General features: G+C 42.6%; 2 protein-coding genes across 2 annotated transcripts; both read left to right on the forward strand.

Annotated features, from left to right (window-relative positions):
- The first annotated feature begins 4,701 nt into the window (after window positions 1–4,701).
- LOC100698730 (arylsulfatase A) lies at window positions 4,702–15,115 on the forward strand. Its single transcript, XM_019361523.2, has 8 exons — window positions 4,702–5,016; window positions 6,866–7,106; window positions 7,250–7,468; window positions 7,817–7,986; window positions 8,272–8,396; window positions 14,093–14,220; window positions 14,305–14,407; window positions 14,497–15,115. The coding sequence occupies exons 1-8, from the start codon at window positions 4,796–4,798 to the stop codon at window positions 14,787–14,789; spliced, it is 1,500 nt and encodes a 499-aa protein (XP_019217068.1). The 5' UTR covers window positions 4,702–4,795; the 3' UTR covers window positions 14,790–15,115.
- Window positions 15,116–17,774: 2,659 nt separating this feature from the next.
- Window positions 17,775–25,156, forward strand: LOC109202898 (arylsulfatase A). Its single transcript, XM_019361524.2, has 8 exons — window positions 17,775–18,094; window positions 20,636–20,876; window positions 21,007–21,225; window positions 21,576–21,745; window positions 22,031–22,155; window positions 24,140–24,267; window positions 24,352–24,454; window positions 24,544–25,156. Exons 1-8 carry the CDS (start codon window positions 17,874–17,876, stop codon window positions 24,834–24,836), a joined length of 1,500 nt encoding a protein of 499 aa, XP_019217069.1. The 5' UTR covers window positions 17,775–17,873; the 3' UTR covers window positions 24,837–25,156.
- Window positions 25,157–26,066: the final 910 nt, after the last annotated feature.

A 26,066-nucleotide genomic window follows, 5' to 3' on the forward strand; every position in this document is an offset into this window, starting at 1 on the left:
TGCTGGCATTTATCAGTGTTTGACATCATTTTCTTCTATTTGATGAATGGAATGTGAATACATTTAAAAATGGATTTCCGTGATGTAACATCTAAGGGAAAAGGAAGTGCACAAGAGAAGTGATCAGACATCCAGTGTTCTGTGTTACTCAGTCACAAGGAGCTGGGAAGGGAGCATGCTGCATCTTTTAGGGCTTAGCTATGTCCGTCCCAATTACAAGTGATGACAATGCAAAATTCAAACTGGAAAATGAGAGAAGTTACAATTCACTTTCAACAGCGGCATTTTTCATGAATATGGAAATACAGGAAGTGGTCTTTGTGATTACACACTCTTGGCAGATGATAATAAATTCAGACAGGGTTGTTTACAATCAAAGCACAGAGTTTTCTGTCCCTGAGGACAAGCTGAGCAAAGGCACATCTCAAGGTGAGTGGAGCTGTGGATGGAACATCCATACACATTTTGGGTATTTATCTCATGCAACATTAATCAGATGTTTTCTGCTAAACTTTACTATGTCATATCCCCATAAATGCAGCAGAAATTCCATTTTGAGTAAATGTTATCTCGCTCTGTGAAGGCCCTGTCCTCTTGAGCCATTTCTGTGTATCTCTCAAGTCTGTTTGTCTGCATGATGAGTGCAGGGGTGATGCAGGAGTCAGCCTGGAAAAGAATAAATCACTCATGGAGGCAGCTTTGCAGTATGGCAGCAGATGACAGCCGGAGGGCAGTTTGAGGAAGGCAGTAGGCATGAAGGGCCAATCAGGCTGTCTTTCTTTATCATATTACCAGGCAGTTGTAGAGGGAATTGAGGGCAGGTCATGATTACCACCAGCCGTGTTTCTTTAGTAAGCGGAGACCACACAGAGACAGGCAGGTGTTGTTTACATCTGACTGTCATTGTGTGCGCAAGTAAGGAAAAACGACTGAGACATTCTTTTTGATTGTAATGTCGTTCCAGTAGATTTCAGTGGAAGAAAACATTTTGCTGTATATATTATAATGAGAGCTTCAGCATGTGAGCTGAGAACGTTGACAAAGGCGTGCACATATTTCCCCAGCAGGTCCTCAAACATTTATGAGTTCTTCAGCTCATGTTGCTCCATGGAGGCCTGTTAGATTTCATTGCATAATTCTGTGCACTGTTCCAACCTCTATTGTACCAATGAACCTCTGTTTATTTGCCAGGATCCTTTCTATCACTGCTCCCTCAGCTCACAAGCCAGAATAACAATGACTTTTTTATCATTGAAAGTACTGTTTGATCCCCACTCACACGGTAGATTGTTACAAAATAGGCTCACACAACTGCCTTGCCTTTGTAGTACTCTCGCTATTCAAGCTAACTTAAAGTGTGGTTTCCTAATTTTATTCTGACAATATCTGTAATAGTCATCATTTATCACAATAAGAAACTGCGTGTGCCTTAATTTCATAATGAAAACCATGAAACAATTCTGGGTTATTTATCACAAACGCTTATTCATCACTATCACTACATCTTCTCTCACGAGCAACTTCAAAGATATTCCAATTTATGAACTGCAAATGTATTTGCATGATGACAAGGCGATAGAAGGCAAGGTCGTTTATAGACATTTTGGTGTCAGAGCAGAGCGAAATCAAGGTATTCGGAGCTGTCCATGGTTCTGAAATATCTGTTGATCGATCTATCGACCTATCTATCGTGTAATATGATAAATTTTTTCTTCCTGTTATTACTCATTAAATCAGATGCATCAACTGATAGAGAAAATAATCTTTTCTCTCTCAAAATCAGTTTCCAGTGGTTGAGGAAATAAGGGAAAATGCGATCCCATGGCGCCCACTGGTGTTAAAACAGTTTATCTGCACATTATATCACAGGCACACACAGGCAGCATGCCCAGGAACACTGCTCCACAGTCCTTGACAGTTTAACTTGCAGCCTCCGACCATTAATATTGTGTGAAATGACATCGAACAAGGTGAAAATGAGTTTTTCATAAAAACTATTTTAGTGTGGGCTTTAATCCCACTCACCACCTGCTGTGCTTCCTGAGGACTCAAATAAACTGTAAGATTTTATAACATGTAGAAAATTGTAAGAGTTTCTGATTCTTAAGAAAAGAGCGCGCTAGGTGGGGAGAGGGGATAAAAAGGTATGGGGATTAGATCTCCCTGCAGGCATGAGGCTGGTTCCTCTCTCTAGTTTTTGTCCTGTGGGATGACAGTGCATGGTGGGATTCATGTCTCCATGAGCTGTGCAGGGTTGTTTTGTACAACACCTCTGTCCGCCTGAAGCTCTTGCATCATATACATATACATGCCTTTTCGAAGAGCAAGTGCAAGAACACACACACGTCGTTCCCACAGACTGTACAGACTGTAAAAGCAGATGTTTCAAGCCAAACACACACACAAACACACACACACAAACACACACACACACACACACACACACACACACACACACACACACACTGTCATGGGACATTAATTCTGATTAGTTTTTCTTGCGGGACAATCCATTTTATATAAAGATGCCGAGATTTGAATCCCAAACAATGGGCACTGCTGTGGAAACAGTCCCACACAGCATGGCAACTGATGCTTAGCTGATGTAGGGAGACACACACACACACACACACACACACACACACACACACACACACACACACACACAAAGAAGCGGGAGTAAGGACCTTTTTGCAGCCTCAGCTGCAAGCTGCTTGTTTTGTTCTGTGTTGTTTCTGACAATGGTTTTCATTTACTCGCAATAAAAGGTCAGAGCAGTCATCTTTTACTAAAACACAGTGCAGGCAGCCTGTGTAGTGCATAGACTGTCATTTATCCATAGTGGCTGTCCTGCTTCTTCTCTGTAAGTCATGGAAAACCATTACATGGGTCTGGAAAACACCCTCATATTTATTATTAGTTGTGGCAAAGGTATACCGTTCGTTACTGAATATTTGCTTCTAATGATTTCTGCTGTAGGTGCTCCATTAGCTCTACCAGAATAATGACTGACTCATTGTTTACCTGAGCTTAGCATGACAGCTTTACTAGATTTTTCTTTTTGTCTTTAATGTAAAATGAACATATTCGATGGAAGAGCAGGGGCATCACTGCCTCCCTTCCAGGGTTGTTGTTCCCTGCAGAGATCATTAGAGTGCTCTGTGTTGGAGAAGATTAGATGAAGGAAGCTGCTGCAGCAAGGTACTGTTTCAAAATCTCTCATTGACTGTTGTTTTCTTTGTTTTTCCATCATGCAACAGCTTGTTTCTCCATTAGTTTCTATGTGTGCATTTGTGTAGGCGTGCGTGTTAGCTGACTTCTGTTTAGTTCAGTGGGTCATGTGCTACACACATAAGCAGACAGTGACATGAATGCACACACAAGCACATATGTCTGCACACAGAACTAATCACTGCGGACTGTCTGATGAGTGTGAGATGGTATTAAGAAAGTACTAGTTACAGAAAGCACAGAACAAGGAAACAGATGATACAACTGGATCTCTAATTAGGCATCTTCATCCCCTCCATCCCATTACTTACCTCTCTCTTACATATACAGCCACAGTTGCTGCTGAATGTAGGTCAGCACAGTAGAGAGATGTGAAAGTGAATGATAAATCAAAGTATCTATTTCCCTAAGGCTAAACAATAGTGCAAGACAGCATGCAAGCTAACGGATAGACATATCACACACACCATGTGTATGAGGATTTCAGAGGAGTTCAAAGTGACTTGATCAAATGATACTTGTCTAACCCTAGACTTTCCTAAACCCCAATGTAAAATGTAAAAATTTATGCTTTTGGGACTAGCTTGTAACCTCCCACTTCCCTCCATCACCATCAACAATGCCACAATCCTCCCCCCACACACAGACTCACACCCACAGATGACTGTATGGAGAACGTACAGCGTATATTAAATGTTCTCATGCCTGTGCTATGTTTTTATTCTTTTCACACAATGCCAGCTTATTTACATGCAGGTAGAGCCACACTTTTGTTTTCCTGTCCACCTCTCTGAAGCATGTATATGAGAATACATAAACAAATAGCTCCTGGTACTCTCTGTACATCAGAAAATCAGCTGTGACGTTCATTTCCACTCATACTGCTGGCTTCTGCAGCGATGCACCGGTGATTTATTTCTCCTCTTGTTCATGTAATTGACCAGGTGTCAAGTCGAATCAGTGGCAGCAGCCAACCTTGCCACAGAGGACGGTAACTCGACCGGGAGCCCTCAGATTAAGAATTTTAAAGAGGAGACAAAGCATGACAGAGGAACATCTCTAACCAGTAAATTACTCTACTACCTTTCTTAGGACGTGTCTGTATGATGCAGTGTGTTAACTGTTTTGTGTCATTTGGTTAATGATAATTATGATTGTGTACGTACTTATTTTAGTGTTTTTATTTTTGTTGCTTTTGTTGTTCCACTGAAACCTTTGTGAAATATGTGATTGTGTGCAGTCAGTTAACCTATTAAATCTGGACCTAATTCACTATGAAGAACTTGGGGATTTAAACTAAAAGTCTTCACATTGGGTGTTGAGCTGTAAGATGAAGAATAGGTTGTAAAAATATATATTAATTTAAATGTTAAAAAGCAGAAATTTAAAAAAAAACAAACGGTTGTGCGGTTTAGTCTAATTTGATACTTAAGACTACATTTCCCAGCATTCCGTGACATAATCGGCGTGCGACGGTTTCCGCCTTCTGGCACGTGACGTTCTATTTTGTTTTTGAGAGATCTGCCGCTTCCTTATTTTCAGTCAGACTTAAAGACGGAAAAGCATGGGATCCAGCCGCTTCGCCTTTTTCGGTATTTTACTTTTGTGCACCTGCTCGGCTTCACCGCCGAATTTCGTCCTGCTCTTCGCTGACGATTTAGGTTTCGGGGACTTGGGCTGTTATGGACATCCTAGTTCACTCACTCCCAACCTGGACCGCCTTGCAGCTGAAGGACTCCGATTCACAGATTTTTACAGCACCTGCCCCGTGTGCAGCCCGTCCAGGTACCAGTGTAATCAGTACTGACTGTTTGCATGTGTGAATAAAACGTGCATTATTGTATATATTTTCTGTTCTAGATTACAATCAATCCAGTGCTTTTTGGGCACTTAATCACTTTATAGAACTGTTATGGCATAATTGTTTCAATTTCTGCTGCCTTCTCCCAGGTCCTGTGTATTGGGTTCATATGACAGCTTTCTTGTACTAAGAGGAAGCAAAAAAATCTTGACATTGTTGTATTTGCTGGATGGTATGGATTTGATTTATGTTCATGTGTATGTGTATCTGTGTGTTAGCGTGCAAGCTAGTAACGTGACTGCAAAGAAAAGCGAGCAAACTGATGTTTGCCCTGTGCTTTGATGCAACGTTTCCGGCTGCAGAAAACAAATTTTCAAATGATGTATTAATAATGAATTAATAATTAATACGAATAATAATTCAGTGTCCAATCTAACAGCCCGAGGTCAGTGGCCAGTTTTACTCTCCCATGTATATTTTCATTGGGCTGCAAAAAAAAACCCTTTTACTTTTTATTTTTAACTATTGATATAATTTAATTAATATATTTATTTTCTAGAAAATATAGAAAATATCCAAAATAATGTTACTTAAACCTTCAAATAAGTATGGTCTAGTATACCCCATCCGCCCCCTTGTTGCAGGTATTGCTGCCATATAAGTTAGGACAGCTGCTGACAGCGTGTAATTTAAGTACATTAAATTTTTCTTGGGCTGAAAAGATTAATCGAGTAATTCAAATAATTCAATTTTAAAAAATTCTCAACAAATTCATTGTTTTGATACTTCTTTTAATGGAACAGCTCTGTAGGATGCCGATGTATAAAACGATGTAAACACAAGCGTTTCACCCACATTTGCGACTGAAGACAGACCTGCAATACAAACATTTAGGAGCAGTGTGTAAATAAAAATTGTGACAAATATTAACCACACAGCCTCCATTTTTAAATAAAAACACAGAAAACATGTTTCTAGTGTCCAAAACAGCAGCACTGTTCCTGTACTCACCGTTAAAACCTTTTCCTGGAAAAAGCTAGCGGGATTCATTCACCAAAGCACCTGATCAGCTCCGACGTGAATAAAGGTGACCTTTGTAACCCCCAGAAGTTGTATTAAAATATGCAGATGAAGTGTTAACTTAGTCTGATACCTGACTGGTTAAATTATACAGCGTGCTGAAGGCTGACGGCAGCCGTCCTCTTTTACATGGAAGCATACCTGCAACAGACAGGGGTGAGTCTAAAGGGGGGCATGGGGGCATATACAAGACCATAGAAATTTCAAGCTTTCGGAACATTTTTCAGATTGAAAGTGAAATAATAGAAAATATTGTGTTAATTTCATTGCATTAAAATGTTAAAATATAAAAATAAAAGCTTTTCTCACAGGCTAATATAAATGTACTTGGGCAGTAAAACTCTGAGCCACTGACCTGAAGGTTGTTAGGCTGAACACTGAACTGTTATTAATATTAATTATTAACATTTACACCATCATACATCTGTTATAGCACAAACATTTTTATGTTTTTATGTCATGTTTATGATTTTTAACAAATGTTGTATGCAGTAAAACTTTAAAACATTGGTTTCCATTTTAGAAACTGCAATGAGCAGTTCATTTTGAAAGACCTGTGCTCTGTCCCTTTTAAATATTTCTTATTGCTCATTAATAAGACAAAAGTATTTCTTATCCAACTACTCAATTAATCAATAGAATAATAAATAGATTACTCAATTACTAAAATAATTGATAGCTGCAGCCCTAGTTGCCTTTAAACTTTTCGTCTGCTCTGTTAATTACCTACATTGGTTGTTGGTTGTTTCCAAGGGCATCACTGTTGACAGGTCGCTACCAGACCCGGTCAGGAATCTACCCAGACGTGTTGTACCCAGGATCTATAGGTGGTCTTCCTCTGAATGAGACCACCATCGCCGAAGTGTTAAAGCCCCTGGGCTATGCTACAGCAGCGATAGGAAAGTGGCACCTAGGGCTTGGACACAATGGCATGTTTCTCCCAACCAAACAGGGCTTTGACCATTTCCTGGGGATCCCATACTCCCATGACATGGTCAGTGTGTTTGCCATCTCTGCTACTTAAAATGCTTCATTAAATTTCTTTTCTTCGCTATATTCAATTTAATATTTTTCACTCTGTATTGCTGTCTGTTGATTTTTTTTTGTCTTTTTTCTATCTTGTCTTTTCGTCATCAGGGCCCCTGTAAGAATCTGACTTGTTTCCCTCCAGATGTAAAGTGTTATGGATTGTGTGATATTAACACCGTAACCGTCCCGCTAATGCAGAATGAGGTCATCAAGCAACAACCAGTCAACTTCCTGGATCTGGAGAGGAGTTACAGTGACTTTGCAACAAACTTCATTACCACATCGGTTGAGAAAAAACAACCATTCTTCCTCTACTATCCATCACATGTGAGCAACAAGAGCAATCTGAAAAAATACATGAATTAAAGTGTGCAAAATCAACCTTTGAGTGCAATCACTGCCTAAAAATGTGTTTTCATAATGGTAAATATCAACTACTGTGCATGTCTGTGAGTTTTTAAATTGGGATAATTCAACAATTTTCTAGTCCTCTGTAGATTGATTCTAGTTACTTTCCAGTGTGTTCGGATTAGTCATTAAAAAAAAAATCCCCAGTTACTCAAATTTCAGTATTTTAATTCAATATGGTCAGTAGCTTCTAGAACATAAAATATGTGATATTTGAAGAGTCAATATTTCAAACAACACTAATAATCAAGTGTTTTCTTGCTTCAGCACACCCACTACCCCCAGTATGCAGGTATTGGGGCAGCTGGCCGATCTTTAAGGGGTCCGTTCGGGGATTCCCTGTTGGAGTTTGACAACACCGTAGGCCACCTGATGGCAACTCTGGAGAGGACAGGAGTGATCAACAACACATTGGTCTTCTTTACATCAGACAATGGGTTGGTTTTCAGGACTTCTTAATATTTAAAAAGTAAAATATTAAAGAAGTCCAGTTGCCTCCTTTTCAAACTCTTAAAACTACCAGACATATCTCCAGTAACTTAAAGACAACAATGATGACTGAAATGCACTAACGTTTTTGAGTTTAATTCCTCATGCTGACATTTAACCACCTTCAAGAAAAATATTTTTCCTCTGTTCAGTAGTCAGGTTTCTAGAACTCTTTGCACTCTTGTAATATTGCATTTTTTTTAATGGTGTCTGCTTTCTTTCTCTGCATGCAGGCCTGAACTAATGCGTATGTCCCGTGGAGGCAACGCTGGTCCTCTGAAATGTGGCAAAGGTACCACATATGAGGGAGGCATGAGAGAACCTGCCATCGCCTACTGGCCGGGGATCATCAAGCCAGGTCAGGACATTTTAGCAGTCTGCAAAAAGTCCAGACTACATTCTGCTTCAAACTTAAAAAAAATAAAATAAATCCTGATCCACTGTTGATCTTGCCACACAGACCTCAGTTTCGGTACATTTAATTTCACCTGTTACTGCTGACCATATTCGAAAACAGAAACATGGTTGTCTGTGCCAGACAGCTTGCTCTCAGTATTTCAGGAACTACTGATCTGCTGGGATTTTCCTACAGAGTCATCTGTAGATTTATAAAGAATAGTAAAAAAAAAAAAGTAAAAAAGAAAATATGAAGTGAGCGTCAGTTTTCTGGGAAAAAATGACTTGACTTTGCTGTTCCTAGGACTGTGCTCTGCCTGCTAGCATCTTGCACCCCGCTGTTATGTGCTGGATTGTTCTTTATATAGCCTGCACCTGGGATCTTGCCTGGTGTGGTAGAGCCCAGACTCTGTGGATCTTGGGCTGCGAGTAGGATTTGGGTACTGATAAAATTTCTGGAGGTCAGCCACTTCCTCTATCTGCCTGTGGTACATACCGTGCAAGGGCCTGTCATTCTGTGATGGTTCCTTCTCTTCATTATCTCATCCTGGACTGTTTTACTGACACTCACTAATCCCCGGCCTCCTTCCTTCTGCTTAGCGTACAGTTTCAGGGTGCTGGACTTGGGATGAAACCCTCCATGCATGGTCAGGAGCTTCCTCGTCTTGATGTCAGTGGCTTCTATCTCCTCCTTTGGCGAGCTTATAATCCCAGCAGGGTACCTGATCACGGGCAGGGCGTAGGTGTTGGTGGCCCGGATTTTGTTCTTACCTTTCAGCTGACTCCTCAGGACTTGCCTGACCCTCTGCAGGTACTTGCAGCTTTTTTTGCAGCTTTTCTAGTGGCTTCTTCATGGTTCCCATTTGCCTGTGGGATTCCTAGGTACTTGTAGCCGTCCTCGATGTCTGCAATGTTGCCTTCTGGTAGTTCGATCCCCTCACTTCTGACAAGCTTCCCTCTCTTCGTTACCATCTGACTACACTTCTCCAATCCGAACGACATTCCGATGTCCTTGCTGTTGTTCTTGGTGGTGTTGATCAGTGAATCGATGTCTCGTTCCCTCATGGCATACAGTTTGATGTCATCCATGTAGAGAAGGTGGCTGATGATGCTCCATTCCATAGTTGGTATCCGTAGCCAGTCTTGTCATTGATACAATTCAATTCAAATTCTATATTGTCCCACAAGGGGAAATTAGTTTAGCAGCAGGTAACATAAAAGTCAAAAAAATAATAATATCAAAATAATAATGACAATAATAGTAATAAAAAGTCACAGGACGGTTATTTGCCATTAAGGAGACGGGATGCAGTAGGCATAAAAGAAACCTGGAGTCTTGTGGTCTTCCTCATAGGTACTTTAAAACCGTGGCCAGAAGGCAGCAACTCAAACTCCCTGTGAAGTGGATGGTTCAAGCAATTAACAATAAAATGAGCCTTCATATGCACAGTTTTGTTATATTTTTTTTTTTTTTTTTTTTTTTTTTTGCCTGTCCCATTTGGTTCTTTAGCCGTCAGAATTGTTGTCTGAAGACCAACAAGGATACCAAATGGATTTATTCTGCCAAATGGATCATCATGGCATTGCCGTATTGGTCCATTTGATCAAACTTTGTTGTTATTATTTACTTTATTTTCAGTTGTTACAGATGGGACAGACATGACTGGGGGATAGGAAAGGGAGAAAGAAAGAGAGGAAGGAAAAGAAAAACAGAAGGGAAAAGGGACAGTGAGAAAGGGCACTTACAAAGACAAAGAGAAAGGAAAAAAAAAAATCTCCTGGATCACCTGTTGAGAGAAAAAGAAAAGAAGACAAGCAAAAAAAACCCAAACAAAAACAAAGCAACATACTAAACACAACACCATCACGTTAATCTAGCTAAGTGTGAACAGCAGTAAATACTAAATATTGAAAGTTGTTGTGCAGCACGCAGGACAGACAGCGCACAATGTGCTTTGAAGTAGCAGCTAAGAAAGGTGTAGTTTATGTCTACAAACAGTGAACACCCGTGTGCACACCTGTGTGGATCAACGCGCTTGTATACAAAAGGTTTCCCCATGTAACGGTCTGCTAGAGGGTGTGGAGGCCCATAGCCCCGTCCCCCAGGGCATGAAGCAGGCATGGAGGAGATCCAGGCTCCAGACATCCAGAGGCCCCAGAGTGCGAGAGCTCAAGGAGTACCACCGGAGGGGCATCCGTGCCACCTTCCTGGGAAGGGCTGAGGAGATCCCCAAACGAGGGGGTCACCCAGTAGCCACGGAGCAGAAGCCAGAGGGGGCTGCACCGGCGTGCCCGCCGGCTCTGCCGGCAGCCAGCTGTGCCAGAGTGAACCGAGTTGCAGGCCCCGAGGCCGGAGGCCCGAGGGCCCCCTTTGCCCGGAAGAGGCCTGACCGAGCGACAGGCACCAGGCCCCGCCAAGTAGCCACCGGGAGTGAGCTGGTGCATACCTGAGCGCCCAGCCCCGGACACCAAGAACCACCAATGCACCAACCCCTGAGGGCATCAGCCACCAGCAGGGAGTGTGGTGAGGGGAGATAGGCCTCCACACTTGGAGGGCCTGGGAGTACCCAGGGAGGTGGAGTCTAAGACCCGACCTGACATATAGACACAGACAAACAGGCACACACAGACATAAACATGCTTTCCCACCCTCATGCACACATATACAAACACTCAGCACTCACCCAACGTAGGGACAGACATACATAGACATGTACACACAATCATACTCCCCAAACATACTCTATGCCCCGGGTCCCGGTACCCTCGCCCCCAGAGGGGGAAACAGCACCCAGACCCAAGAGATGTGACCCTTTCCCCCGGGGTGGAGGCAAGCAGACCGCCCCAGGCTCCGCAGCAGCAGGGAGGCCAATCGGACAGCCAACACCTCCTTCCAGCCCCCCGCCCCGATGGCTAGTAGAGAACAGGGGTGTGTGAAGACCCCATACCTCCCTCCTCCCGCTCATGTGTAGTGTTGCTGCGTGTTGTTCTAAAGTGCATTTAAAACAAGGGAGGGCATGGTGCTGCTGCCAGAGAGCAGCAGGTGTCAGCACGGCCCCTCCCGAGAACCCTCAATGTCTACATGGATTTACAATTGAGAGGTGGGCACCGGCGCCAGAGGTAGGGTTGAATACACAGACCGTCCTCTGGTCACCCTCAAGGCCATATATATATATATGTATATATATGTGTGTGTGTGTGTGTGTTATGAGAGTGTGAATAATGTGGATGTCTAAGTTGTGAAATAAAATTGAGGCACAGGTGGCCAGAAGGGGACAGAGGGGGGGGAATGCCTCCCCTGCACCCTGGTGACACACCCGCACCCCAAGGCCCTACCTGTGTGGGTGGGTGTGGTGGAGCGGGAAGAGGGAGGCAGCCGGGGATGGGGAGGAAAAGAAGGGAGGGGCAAGATGCCCCTCCTTAGGGCCAGCTCCCCCGCTGACCCCAGTAGGTACCCCCGTCCTCTGGTACCCACCAAGGCAAGGGAGCCCAGGCCCATCCAGACCGGGGCCTATGGCAGCAGCACCGCTAAGCCCCACAGGACCTGGGGAAGCCCACCCCACCCCACCGCAGAGGAAACTATACCCACCCCAACATTCAATCATCTCCAGACTACACAAGACAACAGACACCCAGGTTAGGTTTGTTCTCCACCTCTCCTGTGTCTCTCCCCCACCTGCAGAGTGGACTTCTGCAAGGATGGAACAACCTCCCTGCCAGTTGAAGAGCCCCCCAGTTAGGCCGATGCACCAGAGGCCCCCTGCGCCAGGGCTGAGCCCCCGTGCACCCACCCACCCACAACCTCGGTGACACACCGACGAGGACCGAAGCCCCCAAGGCCCAGCCAGAGCCCCATCACGGAGACGAAGCACCCCCGAACCCCAAGCCCCCCGCCTGCCCCGGATCCACTCAGGGGCAGCCAGGCCACCAGGCCACCAGGCCAGTAACCTACGTCCGCCAGTACAGACCATCCCCCAGCCCCACTGCACGCAGCCACGAGGAGAACACCCTCTAAGAGCGACCAGAGCCACTCACCAGGTTATGACCACAACCCCCCGGGTTGAGCCCTCCAGGGATAACGTCTCTAGGGGTTCTCCTGGCGCCCTAAGCCCATCCCAACCTCCACATCAACCACAATAGCGAAGGCAGGACCAAACCATGACCCCCCACCCCCACAGTTTTGTTATAAATGGCCAAAAGTCCATCTTGCCAGCGCCCTGAAATTTTGCTAGCAGTTTTTACTAGAAGTTCCAACTGATTTTTATTCTTCACCGTCAAGTTACCAAACCAGGCAGCGATACAAAAAGACATCACAGATTAAATAAAACTTCTATAAAACAAAGACAACATCTCAGATGAAACATTAAAGGATCAAATTTTCCTTAAAAAAGAACAGTCTTTATTGAACCTTTTAGTGGTGGCATCAGCATGAGATTCAAAGCACAGTTTATGGTCATTACCACACCTAAACATTTATAACTCTCCACAATCCCGATATCAGCTGTTTTAATAATAGTAGGTGAAGAGCCATAAGAGGACTTCCTAAAATCAGCAATCATGTCTTTAGTTTTTGACACATTTACTGAATTGAAGGACTCATCACACCAATCTGCAAATTAATCTACAACCTGCCAATGGCCTGACTCGTCCCCCACAAGAAGACTAACGATCACTGTGTCATCAGCAAACTTCGGGATGTGCCTGTTTGTGAAATTACTGTGACACTTATTCGTGTACAGAATGAACAGAAGGGGTGAGAGGCAGCAACCCTGGGGAGATCCAGTAGAGGAGGAGAGCACTGAGGGGGTTCTCTTTGGTAGATCCCGCACTTGATGGTGACCTGTGCTATGGGCTTGAAGTTGGCCTAGTGTTGTACGCTACATCCTCATTGAGTTCCTGATGAAGGCTCTTAGAGTCCTGTTGATCTTGTACCCAGGATCCAGGTGTGGGGCAGTAGGTCTTCTTGTAACCAGTCAAGGCAGCGCACAGGTTTGTCAGCCTAGTCTTACAGTCTCGTGCGACTGCTCTGTCTGCCAGTAGCTGGTGTTTTGCTCCTCTGGTATTTCAGCCAATTCCTTTCTGTGCCCCGTTCATGTATTGACCCATGTGCCTGGTCATCTTAGCCGCTATGATGTCTGACAGGAGCTTCCATGTGATACTGAGGCAGGTTGTTGGCTGGGAGTTGGATGGGACCAGTCCCTTTTGGATGTCCTTGGGGATCAGGACCTCCAGAAGGGACCATTATGGGTTGCGTCCTTCTCCCACATGCTCTTCCAGTATTTGTCTGTCTCCAGCCTTGGTGGTGCTGTTCTCATATTGTTCCCCTGCCACTGAGAGTACACCTTGGATGGTTCTGTGGAGAACAGCTGGTTTATTCTCCTGCCTTCCATTTCTCTACTATACCTCTTCATGTGGCTGGGCAAGGCTGTGAGTCTTTGCTTGGCAGTTTCCAAGGCCTCGGGTATGGACAGCTTGCGGTACTTCTTAGGCACCCTCTTCATCGCACCTTTCTGCAGCTCACCTAACCCTATTTCAGAAATGAGCTTGCCTCTCTTTTTTCAGTATCAAAGTATATTACCATGAAATTAAAAATAATTTATGTACATGTAGCCTTTTAGTGATTGCTGCTTTTTTTTCTTATGAACAAATCTATTGAAGGTGTTACTCATGAGATGGCCAGCACTCTAGATATCCTCCCCACATTGGCGCGCCTGGCAGGGGCTAAACTACCACCGGTGATGCTGGATGGGGTCGATATGACGGATATCCTTGTTAAACAAGGAAAGGTAGGAGCATTGTATTTAAAGTTGTGCTAAAACTGAAATAATGGAAAAACAAGCTCATGTGTGTATTTTCTCTGTGTTTTACAGAGCAAAAGGGAAGCCATGATGTTCTACCCTGTAGATCCCAGTGAAAAATATGGCCTCTTTGCTGTAAGGCTGGGGAAGTACAAGGCTCACTTCTATACACAAGGTACTACGTGTCATATTTTGAATATCGCAAGTTCACATTGTCAAGTTTTAGTTGGTCTTAATTCCTGCCTGTTCATGTTTGTACATCAGGTGCTTTCCACAGCAGTACTACACCAGACAAAGACTGCCCAGAAACAGCAGTCCTCAAGGCTCACAACCCTCCTCTGATATTTGATCTGGAGGCTGACCCATGTGAGCATTATGCTCTGCCAGTAGATACACCTGACATCCAAACTGTGCTGGAACAGATCAAGAGTGTTAAGGAGCAATTTGAATCCTCCATGGTGTTTGGAGAGAGCCAAGTGGGAAAAGGAACAGACCCCAACCTCAGGCCGTGCTGCAACCCTGAGTGTAGCCCCAAACCTAGCTGCTGTCATTGTTGATGAGAAAAGCTGTTACAGCTTGAGAAAGGAAGGGAAAGTTGGACTAAAGTGCTGCTCTCCTGTGGAGAGTTGAGTTTTAATTACTGGAAATGGAAAATGAATGTAAAGACAATGTGCTCCCTTAGTGAGGAGATGATTTTCTAAAATTTGATACTGTTGAAATTATAACTAATGTTTAACAGTGTACTGTATCGTCTTTCTTCTGTGCTATGAGTATTTGATTTGATTTCTAATTTCCACTCAAGAAATTCTTTGTAAGCCCTTTTCACTCATAACATTATGAGTTAACTAAACATTGAAGACGACAATAAAGTTTCCGACATCAATCATATATTTTCTTCATAAGACCAAACCCATGAAAAGGCAAATGATTTTTTTGTTTCCCTTGAAGCTCACAAGTCCTTGTTTTTAAAGATACAAGATAAGATATGTTTGTTCTGTTACGTTCTCTTTTTCATTTACTAGCAATAAAAGGTCAGAGCAGTCATCTTTTACTAAAACAGAGTGCAGGCAGCCTGTGTAGTGCATAGTCTGTCATTTATCCATAGTGGCTCTCCTGCATCTTCTCTGTAACTCATAGAGAACCATTAGATGGGTTGTTTACCTGAGCTGAGCATGACACCTTGGCTAGATTTTTCTTTTTGTCTTAAATGTAACATGAACACGTTTGATGGAAGAGCAGGGGCATCACTGCCTCCCTTCCAGGGTTGTTGTTCCCTACAGAGATCGTTAGAGTGCTCTGTGTTGGAGAAGATTAGATGAAGGAAGCTGCTGCAGCAAGGTACTGTTTCAAAATCTCTCATTGACTGTTGTTTTCTTTGTTTTTCCATCATGCAACAGCTTGTTTCTCCATTAGTTTCTATGTGTGCATTTGTGTAGGCGTGCGTGTTAGCTGACTTCTGTTTAGTTCAGTGGGTCATGTGCTGCACACATAAGCAGACAGTGACATGAATGCACACACAAGCACATATGTCTGCACACAGAACTAATCACTGCGGACTGTCTGATGAGTGTGAGATGGTATTAAGAAAATACTAGTTACAGAAAGCACAGAACAAGGAAACAGATGATACAACTGGATCTCTAATTAGGCATCTTCATCCCCTCCATCCCATTACTTACCTCTCTCTTACATATACAGCCACAGTTGCTGCTGAATGTAGGTCAGCACAGTAGAGAGATGTGAAAGTGAATGATAAATCAAAGTATCTATTTCCCTAAGGCTAAACAATAGTGCAAGACAGCATGCAAGCTAACGGATAGACATATCACACACACCATGTGTATGAGGATTTCAGAGGAGTTCAGCGTGACTTGATCAAATGATACTTGTCTAACCCTAGACTTTCCTAAACCCCAATGTAAAATGTAAAAATTTATGCTTTTGGGACTAGCTTGTAACCTCCCACTTCCCTCCATCACCATCAACAATGCCACAATCCTCCCCCCACACACAGACTCACACCCACAGATGACTGTATGGAGAACGTACAGCGTATATTAACTGTTCTCATGCCTGTGCTATGTTTTTATTCTTTTCACACAATGCCAGCTTATTTACATGCAGGTAGAGCCACACTTTTGTTTTCCTGTCCACCTCTCTGAAGCATGTATATGAGAATACATAAACAAATAGCTCCTGGTACTCTCTGTACATCAGAAAATCAGCTGTGACGTTCATTTCCACTCATACTGCTGGCTTCTGCAGCGATGCACCGGTGATTTATTTCTCCTCTTGTTCATGTAATTGACCAGGTGTCAAGTCGAATCAGTGGCAGCAGCCAACCTTGCCACAGAGGATGGTAACTCGACCGGGAGCCCTCAGATTAAGAATTTTAAAGAGGAGACAGAAGACAGAAGCATGACAGAAGAACATCTCTAACCAGTAAATTACTCAACTACCTTTTAGACTTGTACTCAAGACCGGCTAAACCAATACCAAGACCAGAGGGTATCGAGACCAAGACCGAGACCGAGACAAAAAAGTCTTTAAACTGCAGCCAGATGCTGCTTCTTTTACAGGTGTCAGGCATATTTATGTGTTTTTGCGATGCACTCGCACAGCCCTCCTCAACACTGTCTACTGTCTCACTCACTTACTGAGAGGAGAGACGCACACTCCACTTGACTGTTGCGTCTCTCACCCTGTCTGTTTTTCACATAATGATATTATCTTATATCCTCGCATGTGATTGGCCACAATATGGAGGGATTGGAGCATAGCTGAGCCACTGTGTGAGAGCTGAGGAGTGAAAGGAAATTAAGTGAGGAGCCGGCTCTCGCTCAATGGGAGTTGACTCTTCTGATCACTACAAAGCACTCTCTAAGCACGGCTTTTAGAGCTGATGCTTTTGCGCATGACACATTATCAAACGTTACGTTGTGTGTCATGGATACTGTTGACTCCAAATCTCCCGACCACTATGTCGATCTGAGACAGCAAGACAGAGACAGCGAGACCAAGACAAGACCAAGACCAAAGTCCGTCGAGACCAAGACAAGACCGAGGGATCCGAGACCAAGACAAGACCAAGACCAAAGTCCGTCGAGACCAAGACAAGACCAAGACCACGTAAAAGGGGTCTTGAGACCAGTCTTGGTGTGGTCACACTCTACTACCTTTCTTAGGACGTCTGTATGATGCAGTGTGTTAACTGTTTTGTGTCATTTGGTTAATGATAATTATGATTGTGTACGTACTTATTTTAGTGTTTTTATTTTTGTTGCTTTTGTTGTTCCACTGAAACCTTTGTGAAATATGTGATTTTGTGCAGTCAGTTAACCTATTAAATCTGGACCTAATTCACTATGAAGAACTTGGGGATTTAAACGAAAAGTCTTCACATTGGGTGTTGGGCTGTAAGAAGAAGAATAAGTTGTAAAAATATATATTAATTTAAATGTTAAAAAGCAGGGGAAAAAAACGGTTGTGTGCTTTTGTCTAATTTGATACTTAAGACTACATTTCCCAGCATTCCGTGACATAACCGGCGTGCGGGTTTCCCTCTCGCACGTGACGTTCTATTTTGTTTTTGAGAGATCTGCCGCTTCCTTATTTTCAGTCAGACTTAAAGACGGAAAAGCATGGGATCCAGCCGCTTCGCCTTTTTCGGTATTTTACTTTTGTGCACCTGCTCGGCTTCACCGCCGAATTTCGTCCTGCTCTTCGCTGACGATTTAGGTTTCGGGGACTTGGGCTGTTATGGACATCCTAGTTCACTCACTCCCAACCTGGACCGCCTTGCAGCTGAAGGACTCCGATTCACAGATTTTTACAGCACCTGCCCCGTGTGCAGCCCGTCCAGGTACCAGTGTAATCAGTACTGACTGTTTGCGTTTGTGAATAAAACAGAAATCAATCTGAGACTTAGCACAACAAACTAATAATAATTAAGCGCAACAGTGTCTTACTTTAAAGTAATAAATTCAAAATCTAAATCTAATTCTAAAAAGTATTAATGGGTTCATTGTTAAATAAGTCATTTTAGTGGTCGACGTTGCTGCCGATGTTTCTATATGTCATTTGTGTCTAACATCTTTACTTATTCTAGTAAATAGCCTGTAGTGAACAGCATTTATAAAGGGGTTCCAAATAAAATAAAGAAATCACCTGTTTAGCAGGTACGTTTGTGACTCTGCGTTACAATCAATCCAGTCCTTTTTGGGCACTTAATATCTTTATAGAACTGTTATGGCATAATTTTTTGAAATTTCTGCTATCTGCTTGGCCTACTTTCTTGGAAAAGGAATTTTTAATCTCAATGATGGGCAAAATAACAGTGACATTGGACAGAGAAAGGACACTATGAAAAGAACATCAGAGTTTATAGTTTCAGCTGGCCACTTCATTAAACTACAAAGGATGTTATTTTTGTGGGGAGATTTTTAATAATACTTAAGCAGTAAACCTGTTTTTGAGTTCAGGTTCTGTCTCCCAGGTCCTGTCATATGACAGCTTTCTTGTACTAAGAGGAACCAAAAAATTTTTTGACAGTGTTGTATTTCCTGAATGGTATGGACTTGAGTTGTGTTCATGTGTATGTGTGTCTGTGCGTTAGCATGCAAGCTAATGAGCTATGCGTGACTGCAATGAAGAAAAGCGAGCATATCAGCATTCTCACAACCTGATGTTTGCCCTGTGCTTTATGCAATGTTGATGCTGCAGAAAACAAATGTTGAAATGGTGTATTAGTAATGAATTAATAATTAATATGAATAAAAATTCAGTGTCCAATCTAACAGCTCCAGGTCAGTGGCTCAGAGTTTAAGTATTAATATAATTTAATTTATATATTTATATTTTCTATAAAATATAGAATATCCAAAATAATGTTACTTAAACCTTCAAAGTTCAAGTATGGTCTAATATACCATATTTCAAGTATGGTCTAGTATACCTCACGTGCCTGCTTGTTCCAGGTATTGCTGCCTTACAAGGCAAGACAGCTGCTGACAGACTGTAATTTATACATCATAGACTAAGACTAAGTGATCAGTTCATCTGCATTATTGTAACTTCGACAGCTTTACTGTAGAATTTCTGAGTGGAAAACCAAGGCGTCTACGGGCTTAATGTAATGCAATACTTTTCATTTACATACATGCTCCTTTTTCTATTGTAGGTCTGTTTTTAGTCAGATTATTTACTATTTACGTTAATGGCTTGGGACAAAATCTAAAATCTTTGTCCATTTTTACACAGATGATACAATTATTCATTGATGTGCTCGTACCATCGACATGGTTTGCAGAAAATTACGGCTATCTTTTGATTGAATACAGTCACAGAGTCAGCTCAGACTGGTTTTAAATGTTGAAAAAACAAAAGTCATGTGCCTGCAGAAAGAGCCTGCTTGCAGTACTTCCCTCTTTTGTATCTGCTCAAGGCATTTCTACTGAAACTGTGGCCTCATACAAATACTTGGGTATTGTGATTGATGATAATCTTTACTTTAAGCCACATATTGGCCATCTGTTGTAGAAACTGGGGCTGAAGTTGGGGTTCTTTTTCATTGTCTAAAATCGATTGGTTCAATAAAATTAAAATGAAGCACCCAAATGAGAAAAAATTGTGTTGATTTTTTTTTTTTTTTTTTAAATAATTGAGTTCTTTGAGTTACTCAAATCGTTGCAGCCTTGATGGATAGATTGACAGATGAGGTCAGGCAGGAGTCTTCTTGGACTATGATAGTAACAGATGGAATTGTGATCAGTACAAGCAATACAGAAGACACAAATGAGCGGGAGACAGGTGGAAACATGAACATGGAAAACAAGGAGTAGAGGTAATGAAGATGGAGAATACCTGGGGTCAACCATCCAAAGCAACCGACTATGCACAAGAGTGGTAAAGAAGAAAGTGCAGGCAGGGTGAAGTGAGTGGAGATAAGTATCAGGGGTGATTTGTGATATTTGTGACACAAAAAAGAGTGAGTGGCAGTGAGATATCTTATGATTTCATTGGGAGTGACCAGCAAAGACAGGATTACAAATCGTCATTTTCAGCAGTGTTAATTTAATTGCAATTAAATCTTAAAATAAAAGCTTTTTTCACAGGCTAATAAAAATATCCATGGGCAGTAAAACTCTGAGCCACTGCCCTGAATGTTGTTAGGTTGGACACTGAACTATTATTAATATTAATTATTAACATCTACATCTATCTGAATATTTCTTATTGCTCATTAATAAGACAAAAGTATTTCCTATCTGATTACTCCATTAATCAATAAAATAATAAATAGATTACTCGATTACTAAAATAATTGATAGCTGCAGCCCTAGTTGCCTTTAAACTTTTCGTCTGCTCTGTTAATTACCCACATTGGTTGTTGGTTGTTTCCAAGGGCATCATTGTTGACAGGTCGCTATCAGACCCGGTCAGGAATCTACCCAGGCGTGTTGTACCCAGGATCTATAGGTGGTCTTCCTCTGAATGAGACCACCATCGCTGAAGTTTTAAAGCCCCTGGGCTATGCTACAGCAGTGATAGGAAAGTGGCACTTAGGGCTTGGACACAATGGCAAGTTTCTCCCAACTAAACAGGGCTTTGACCATTTCCTGGGGATCCCATACTGCCACGACATGGTCAGTGTGTTTGCCATCTCTGCTACTTAAAATGCTTCATGAAATTCCTTTTGTTTGCTATATTCATTTTATTATTCTTCACTCTGTATTGCTGTCTGTTAATTTTTCTATCTTGTCTTTTCGTCATCAGGGCCCCTGTAAGAATCTGACTTGTTTCCCTCCAGATGTAAAGTGTTATGGATTGTGTGATATTAACACCGTAACCGTCCCGCTAATGCAAAATGAGGTCATCAAGCAACAACCAGTCAACTTCCTGGATCTGGAGAGGAGTTACAGTGACTTTGCAACAAACTTCATTACCACATCGGTTGAGAAAAAACAACCATTCTTCCTCTACTATCCATCACATGTGAGCAACAAGAGCAATCTGAAAAAAATGCATGAATTAAAGTGTGCAAAATCAACCTTTGAGTGCAATCACTGCCTAAAAATGTGTTTTCATAATGGTAAATATCAACTACTGTGCATGTCTGTGAGTTTTTAAGTTGTGATAATTCAACAATTTTCTAATCCTCTGTAGATTGATTCTAGTTACTTTCCAATGTGTTCCTGTTAATCATAAAAAAGTAATCCCCAATTACTCAAATATCAATATTAATATGAGAATCGCTTCTAGAACATAAATATGTGGTATTGGAAGAGTCAATATTTCAGTATCAATCCAAACAACACTAATAATCAGGTGTTTTCTTGCTTCAGCACACCCACTACCCCCAGTATGCAGGTATTGGGGCAGCTGGCCGCTCTTTAAGGGGTCCGTTCGGGGATTCCCTGTTGGAGTTTGACAACACCGTAGGCCACCTGATGGCAACTCTGGAGAGGACAGGAGTGATCAACAACACATTGGTCTTCTTTACATCAGACAATGGGTTGGTTTTCACGACTTCTTAATGTTTAAAAAATAAAAGATTAAAGAAGTCCAGTTGCCTCCTTTTCAAACTCTTAAAACTACCAGACATATCTCCAGTAACTTAAAGACAACAATAATGACTGAAATGCACTAACGTTTTTGAGTTTAATTCCTCATGCTGACATTTAACCACCTTCAAGAAAAATATTTTTCCTCTGTTCAGTAGTCAGGTTTCTAGAACTCTTTGCACTCTTGTGATATTGCATTTTTTTTAATGGTGTCTGCTTTCTTTCTCTACATGTAGGCCTGAACTAATGCGTATGTCCCGTGGAGGCAACGCTGGTCCTCTGAAATGTGGCAAAGGTACCACATATGAGGGAGGCATGAGAGAACCTGCCATCGCCTACTGGCCGGGGATCATCAAGCCAGGTCAGGACATTTTAGCGGTCTGCAAAAAGTCCAGACTACATTATGCTTCAAACTAAAAAAAAACTCCTGACCCACCCATCTTTACACAGCCTGTACCTGGGGTCTTGCCTGGTGTGGTAGAGCCGAGCCTCTATGGATCTTGTGCTGAGAGTAGGATTTGGGTACTGACAGAGGAAGTGGCTGTGGTATATAGCAGGGCCTGTCGTTTCCATGATGGTTCCTTCTCTTCATTGTCTCATCCTGGATTGTGGTACTGAGACTCACTAATCCCCGACCTCTTTCCTTTTGCTTAGCATACAGTTTCAGGGTGCTGGACTTGGGATGAAACCCTCCATGCATGGACAGGAGCTTCCTCGTCTTGATGTCAGTGGCTTCTATCGCCTCCTTTGGCGAATTTATAATCCCAGCTGGGTACCTGATCACGGGCAGGGCATTGGTGTTGGTAGCCCGGATTTTGTTCTTACCGTTCAGCTGACTCCTCAGGACTTGCCTGACCCTCTGCAGGTACTTGCAGCTTTTTTGGAGCTTTTCTAGTGGCTTCTTCATTGTTCCCATTTGCCTGTGGGATTCCTAGGTACTTGTAGCCGTCCTCGATGTCTGCAACGTTGCCTTCTGGTAGTTCGATCCCCTCACTTCTGACGAGCTTCCCTCTCTTCGTTACCATCTGACTACACTTCTCCAATCCGAACGACATTCCGATGTCCTTGCTGTTGTTCCTGTTGGTGTTGATCAGTGAATCGATGTTCCCTCTTGTTGATGTTCAGCTTGATATCATCCATGTAGAGGAGGTTGCTGATGATGCTCCATTCCATAGTTGGTATCTGTAGCCAGTCTTGTCATTGATCTTACTGAGGGGGTTCTCTTTGGTAGATCCCACACTTGATGGTGACCTGTGCTATGGGCTTGAAGTTAGCCTAGTGTTGTACGCCACATCCCCATTGAGTTCCTGATGAAGGCTCTTAGAGTCCTGTTGATCTTGTACAATTCTTAGCATTTCATGATCCAGGTGTGGGGCAGGAGGTCTTCTTGTAATCAGTTGAGGCAGTGCATAGGTTCGTCACCCTAGTCCTTCAGTCTTGTGCGACTTCTCTTTCTGCCAGTAGCTGGTGTTTTGCTCCTCTGGTATTCCAGCCAATTCCTTTCTGTAACCTGCTCATGTATTGACCCATGTTCCTGTTCATCTTAGCCACTATGATTTCTGACAGGAGCTTCCATGTGGTACTGAGGCAGGTTATTGGCTGGTAGTTGGATGGGACTTGTCCTTTCTGCAGGTCCTTGGGGATCAGGACTGTCCAGCCTTCAGTTAGCCATTCTGGGTATGTCTCATTAACTAGTCGCTGGTTCATTTGTTTTGACAGATGCTCATGTTGTACAGTCAGGTTCTTCAGCCAGTAGGCGTGAACCATGGTAAATGGCCGGTATTTGCCCATGTCAGGGCCTGGTGCTGTCCAGCTGTTCGTACTGGAGACCCGTTCTTGGATGTCTGTCACTGTGATGGTTACTGGTCCCTTTTCAGAGAGGTTGCTGTGGTCTGCTCTTAGATCCACTAGCCAGTGAGCATTGCCATTATGGGTTGCGTCCTTCTCCCACATGCTCTTCCAGTATTGGTCTGTCTCCAGCCTTGGTGGTGCTGTTCTCATATTGTTCCCCTGCCACTGAGAGTACACCTTGGATGGTTCTGTGGAGAACAGCTGGTTTATTCTCCTGCCTTCCATTTCTCTACTATACCTCTTCATGTGGCTGGGCAAGGCTGTGAGTCTTTGCTTGGCAGTTTCCAAGGCCTCGGGTATGGACAGCTTGCGGTACTTCTTAGGCACCCTCTTCATCGCACCTTTCTGCAGCTCACCTAACTCTATTTCAGAAATGAGCTTGCCTCTCTTTTTTTCAGTATCAAAGTATATTACCATGAAATTAAAATTAATTTATGTACATGTAGCCTTTTAGTGATTGCTGCTTTTTTTTCTTATGAACAAATCTATTGAAGGTGTTACTCATGAGATGGCCAGCACTCTAGATATCCTCCCCACATTGGCGCGCCTGGCAGGGGCTAAACTACCACCGGTGATGCTGGATGGGGTTGATATGACAGATATCCTTGTTAAACAAGGAAAGGTAGGAGCATTGTATTTAAAGTTGTGCTAAAACTGAAATAATGGAAAAACAAGCTCATGTGTGTATTTTCTCTGTGTTTTACAGAGCAAAAGGGAAGCCATGATGTTCTACCCTGTAAATCCCAGTGAAAAATATGGCCTCTTTGCTGTAAGGCTGGGGAAGTACAAGGCTCACTTCTATACACAAGGTACTACGTGTCATATTTTGAATATCGCAAGTTCACATTGTCAAGTTTTAGTTGGTCTTAATTCCTGCCTGTTCATGTTTGTACATCAGGTGCTTTCCACAGCAGTACTACACCAGACAAAGACTGCCCAGAAACAGCAGTCCTCAAGGCTCACAACCCTCCTCTGATATTTGATCTGGAGGCTGACCCATGTGAGCATTATGCTCTGCCAGTAGATACACCTGACATCCAAACTGTGCTGGAACAGATCAAGAGTGTTAAGGAGCAATTTGAATCCTCCATGGTGTTTGGAGAGAGCCAAGTGGGAAAAGGAACAGACCCCAACCTCGAACCTTGCTGCAACCCTGAGTGTAGCCCCAAACCTAGCTGCTGTCATTGTTGATGAGAAAAGCTGTTACAGCTTGAGAAAGGAAGAGAAAGTTGGACTAAAGTGCTGCTCTCCTGTGGAGAGTTGAGTTTTAATTACTGGAAAAGGAAAATTAATGTGCTCCCTTAGTGAGGAGATGATTTTCTAAAATTTGATACTGTTGAAATTATAACTAATGTTTAACAGTGTACTGTATCGTCTTTCTTCTGTGCTATGAGTATTTGATTTGATTTCTAATTTCCACTCAAGAAATTCTTTGTTAGCCGTTTGCACTCATAACATCATGAGTTAACTAAACAATGAAGACAACACTAAAGTTTCAGACATCAATCATATATTTTCAAGATGTATTTTCAAACCCATGAAAAGGCAAATGATTTTTTTGTTTCCCTTGAACCTCACAAGTCCTTGTTTTTAAAGATACAAGATCAGATATGTTGTTCTGTCACATACTCTTTATTGTGAGTAAATGAAAAAAGGTCAGAGCAGTTGTCTTTTACTAAAACACAATGCAGGCAGCCTGTGTAGTGCATAGACTGTCATTTATCCATAGTGGCTCTCCTGCGTCTTCTCTGTAACTCATGGAAAATCATTAGATGGGTCTGGAAAAAACCCTCAAATTTATTATTAGTTGTGGCAAAGGTATACCAGTCATTACTGAACAGTGATGGGAATAACAGCGTTACAAGTAACGGCGTTACTTTTTTCAGTAACGAGTAATCTAAGTAATTACTATTTGTATCGTTACAACGCCGTTACTGTTACTAACAAGAAAATGTGGTGCGGTCGCGTTACTATTTTTCAACAAACAGACGGTTGAAGCTGTGTTCAGCTTACCGCATCTTATATCAGTCTCACGGAAGTAGCTCTAAGTAATCAGTGCACTACAGCTTTGAGCAGCTGCAGATGGCAACCACTTTCTGCCCGACGATCACTTTTTGGCACAACACCTGGAGCTAAGGGGGCAAAACAATCGCATGAGTGCTGCTGTTTGACTGAGGAAGAATAAAATAGTCGTGGTAAGCCAATTACACGACCAATTCAAGATGACAAAGCAACAAGGTGATATATACCAGTTTTTAAATTGTGTTGATAGGCCACGTAAAACCAGAGTCATGATAAACAATATATACGCGGCGTTTTTTCCTCAATAGTTTCGTCACGCTTACTGTGTAAGGACAGCGCTAGCAAGCACTCTCTGCTTATAACCAAAAACAAAACAAAAAAACCCAAAACAAAAAACAG

This window comes from Oreochromis niloticus, linkage group LG7 (assembly GCF_001858045.2).
Source record: "Oreochromis niloticus isolate F11D_XX linkage group LG7, O_niloticus_UMD_NMBU, whole genome shotgun sequence".
Classification (NCBI taxonomy): domain Eukaryota; kingdom Metazoa; phylum Chordata; class Actinopteri; order Cichliformes; family Cichlidae; genus Oreochromis; species Oreochromis niloticus.

What these genes read in the sequence shown, in the direction of transcription:
- LOC100698730 (XM_019361523.2), top strand. Translation starts at nt 4,796, where the DNA reads ATGGGATCCAGCCGCTTCGCCTTTTTCGGTATTTTACTTTTGTGCACC. An exon ending in TCCCATACTCCCATGACATG is followed by an intron (nt 7,107 to 7,249) that starts GTCAGTGTGTTT and finishes TTTCGTCATCAG; the next exon opens with GGCCCCTGTAAGAATCTGAC. An exon ending in TCCTTGTTAAACAAGGAAAG is followed by an intron (nt 14,221 to 14,304) that starts GTAGGAGCATTG and finishes TGTGTTTTACAG; the next exon opens with AGCAAAAGGGAAGCCATGAT.
- LOC109202898 (XM_019361524.2), top strand. Translation starts at nt 17,874, where the DNA reads ATGGGATCCAGCCGCTTCGCCTTTTTCGGTATTTTACTTTTGTGCACC. An exon ending in CCCGTGTGCAGCCCGTCCAG is followed by an intron (nt 18,095 to 20,635) that starts GTACCAGTGTAA and finishes GTTGTTTCCAAG; the next exon opens with GGCATCATTGTTGACAGGTC. An exon ending in TCCTTGTTAAACAAGGAAAG is followed by an intron (nt 24,268 to 24,351) that starts GTAGGAGCATTG and finishes TGTGTTTTACAG; the next exon opens with AGCAAAAGGGAAGCCATGAT.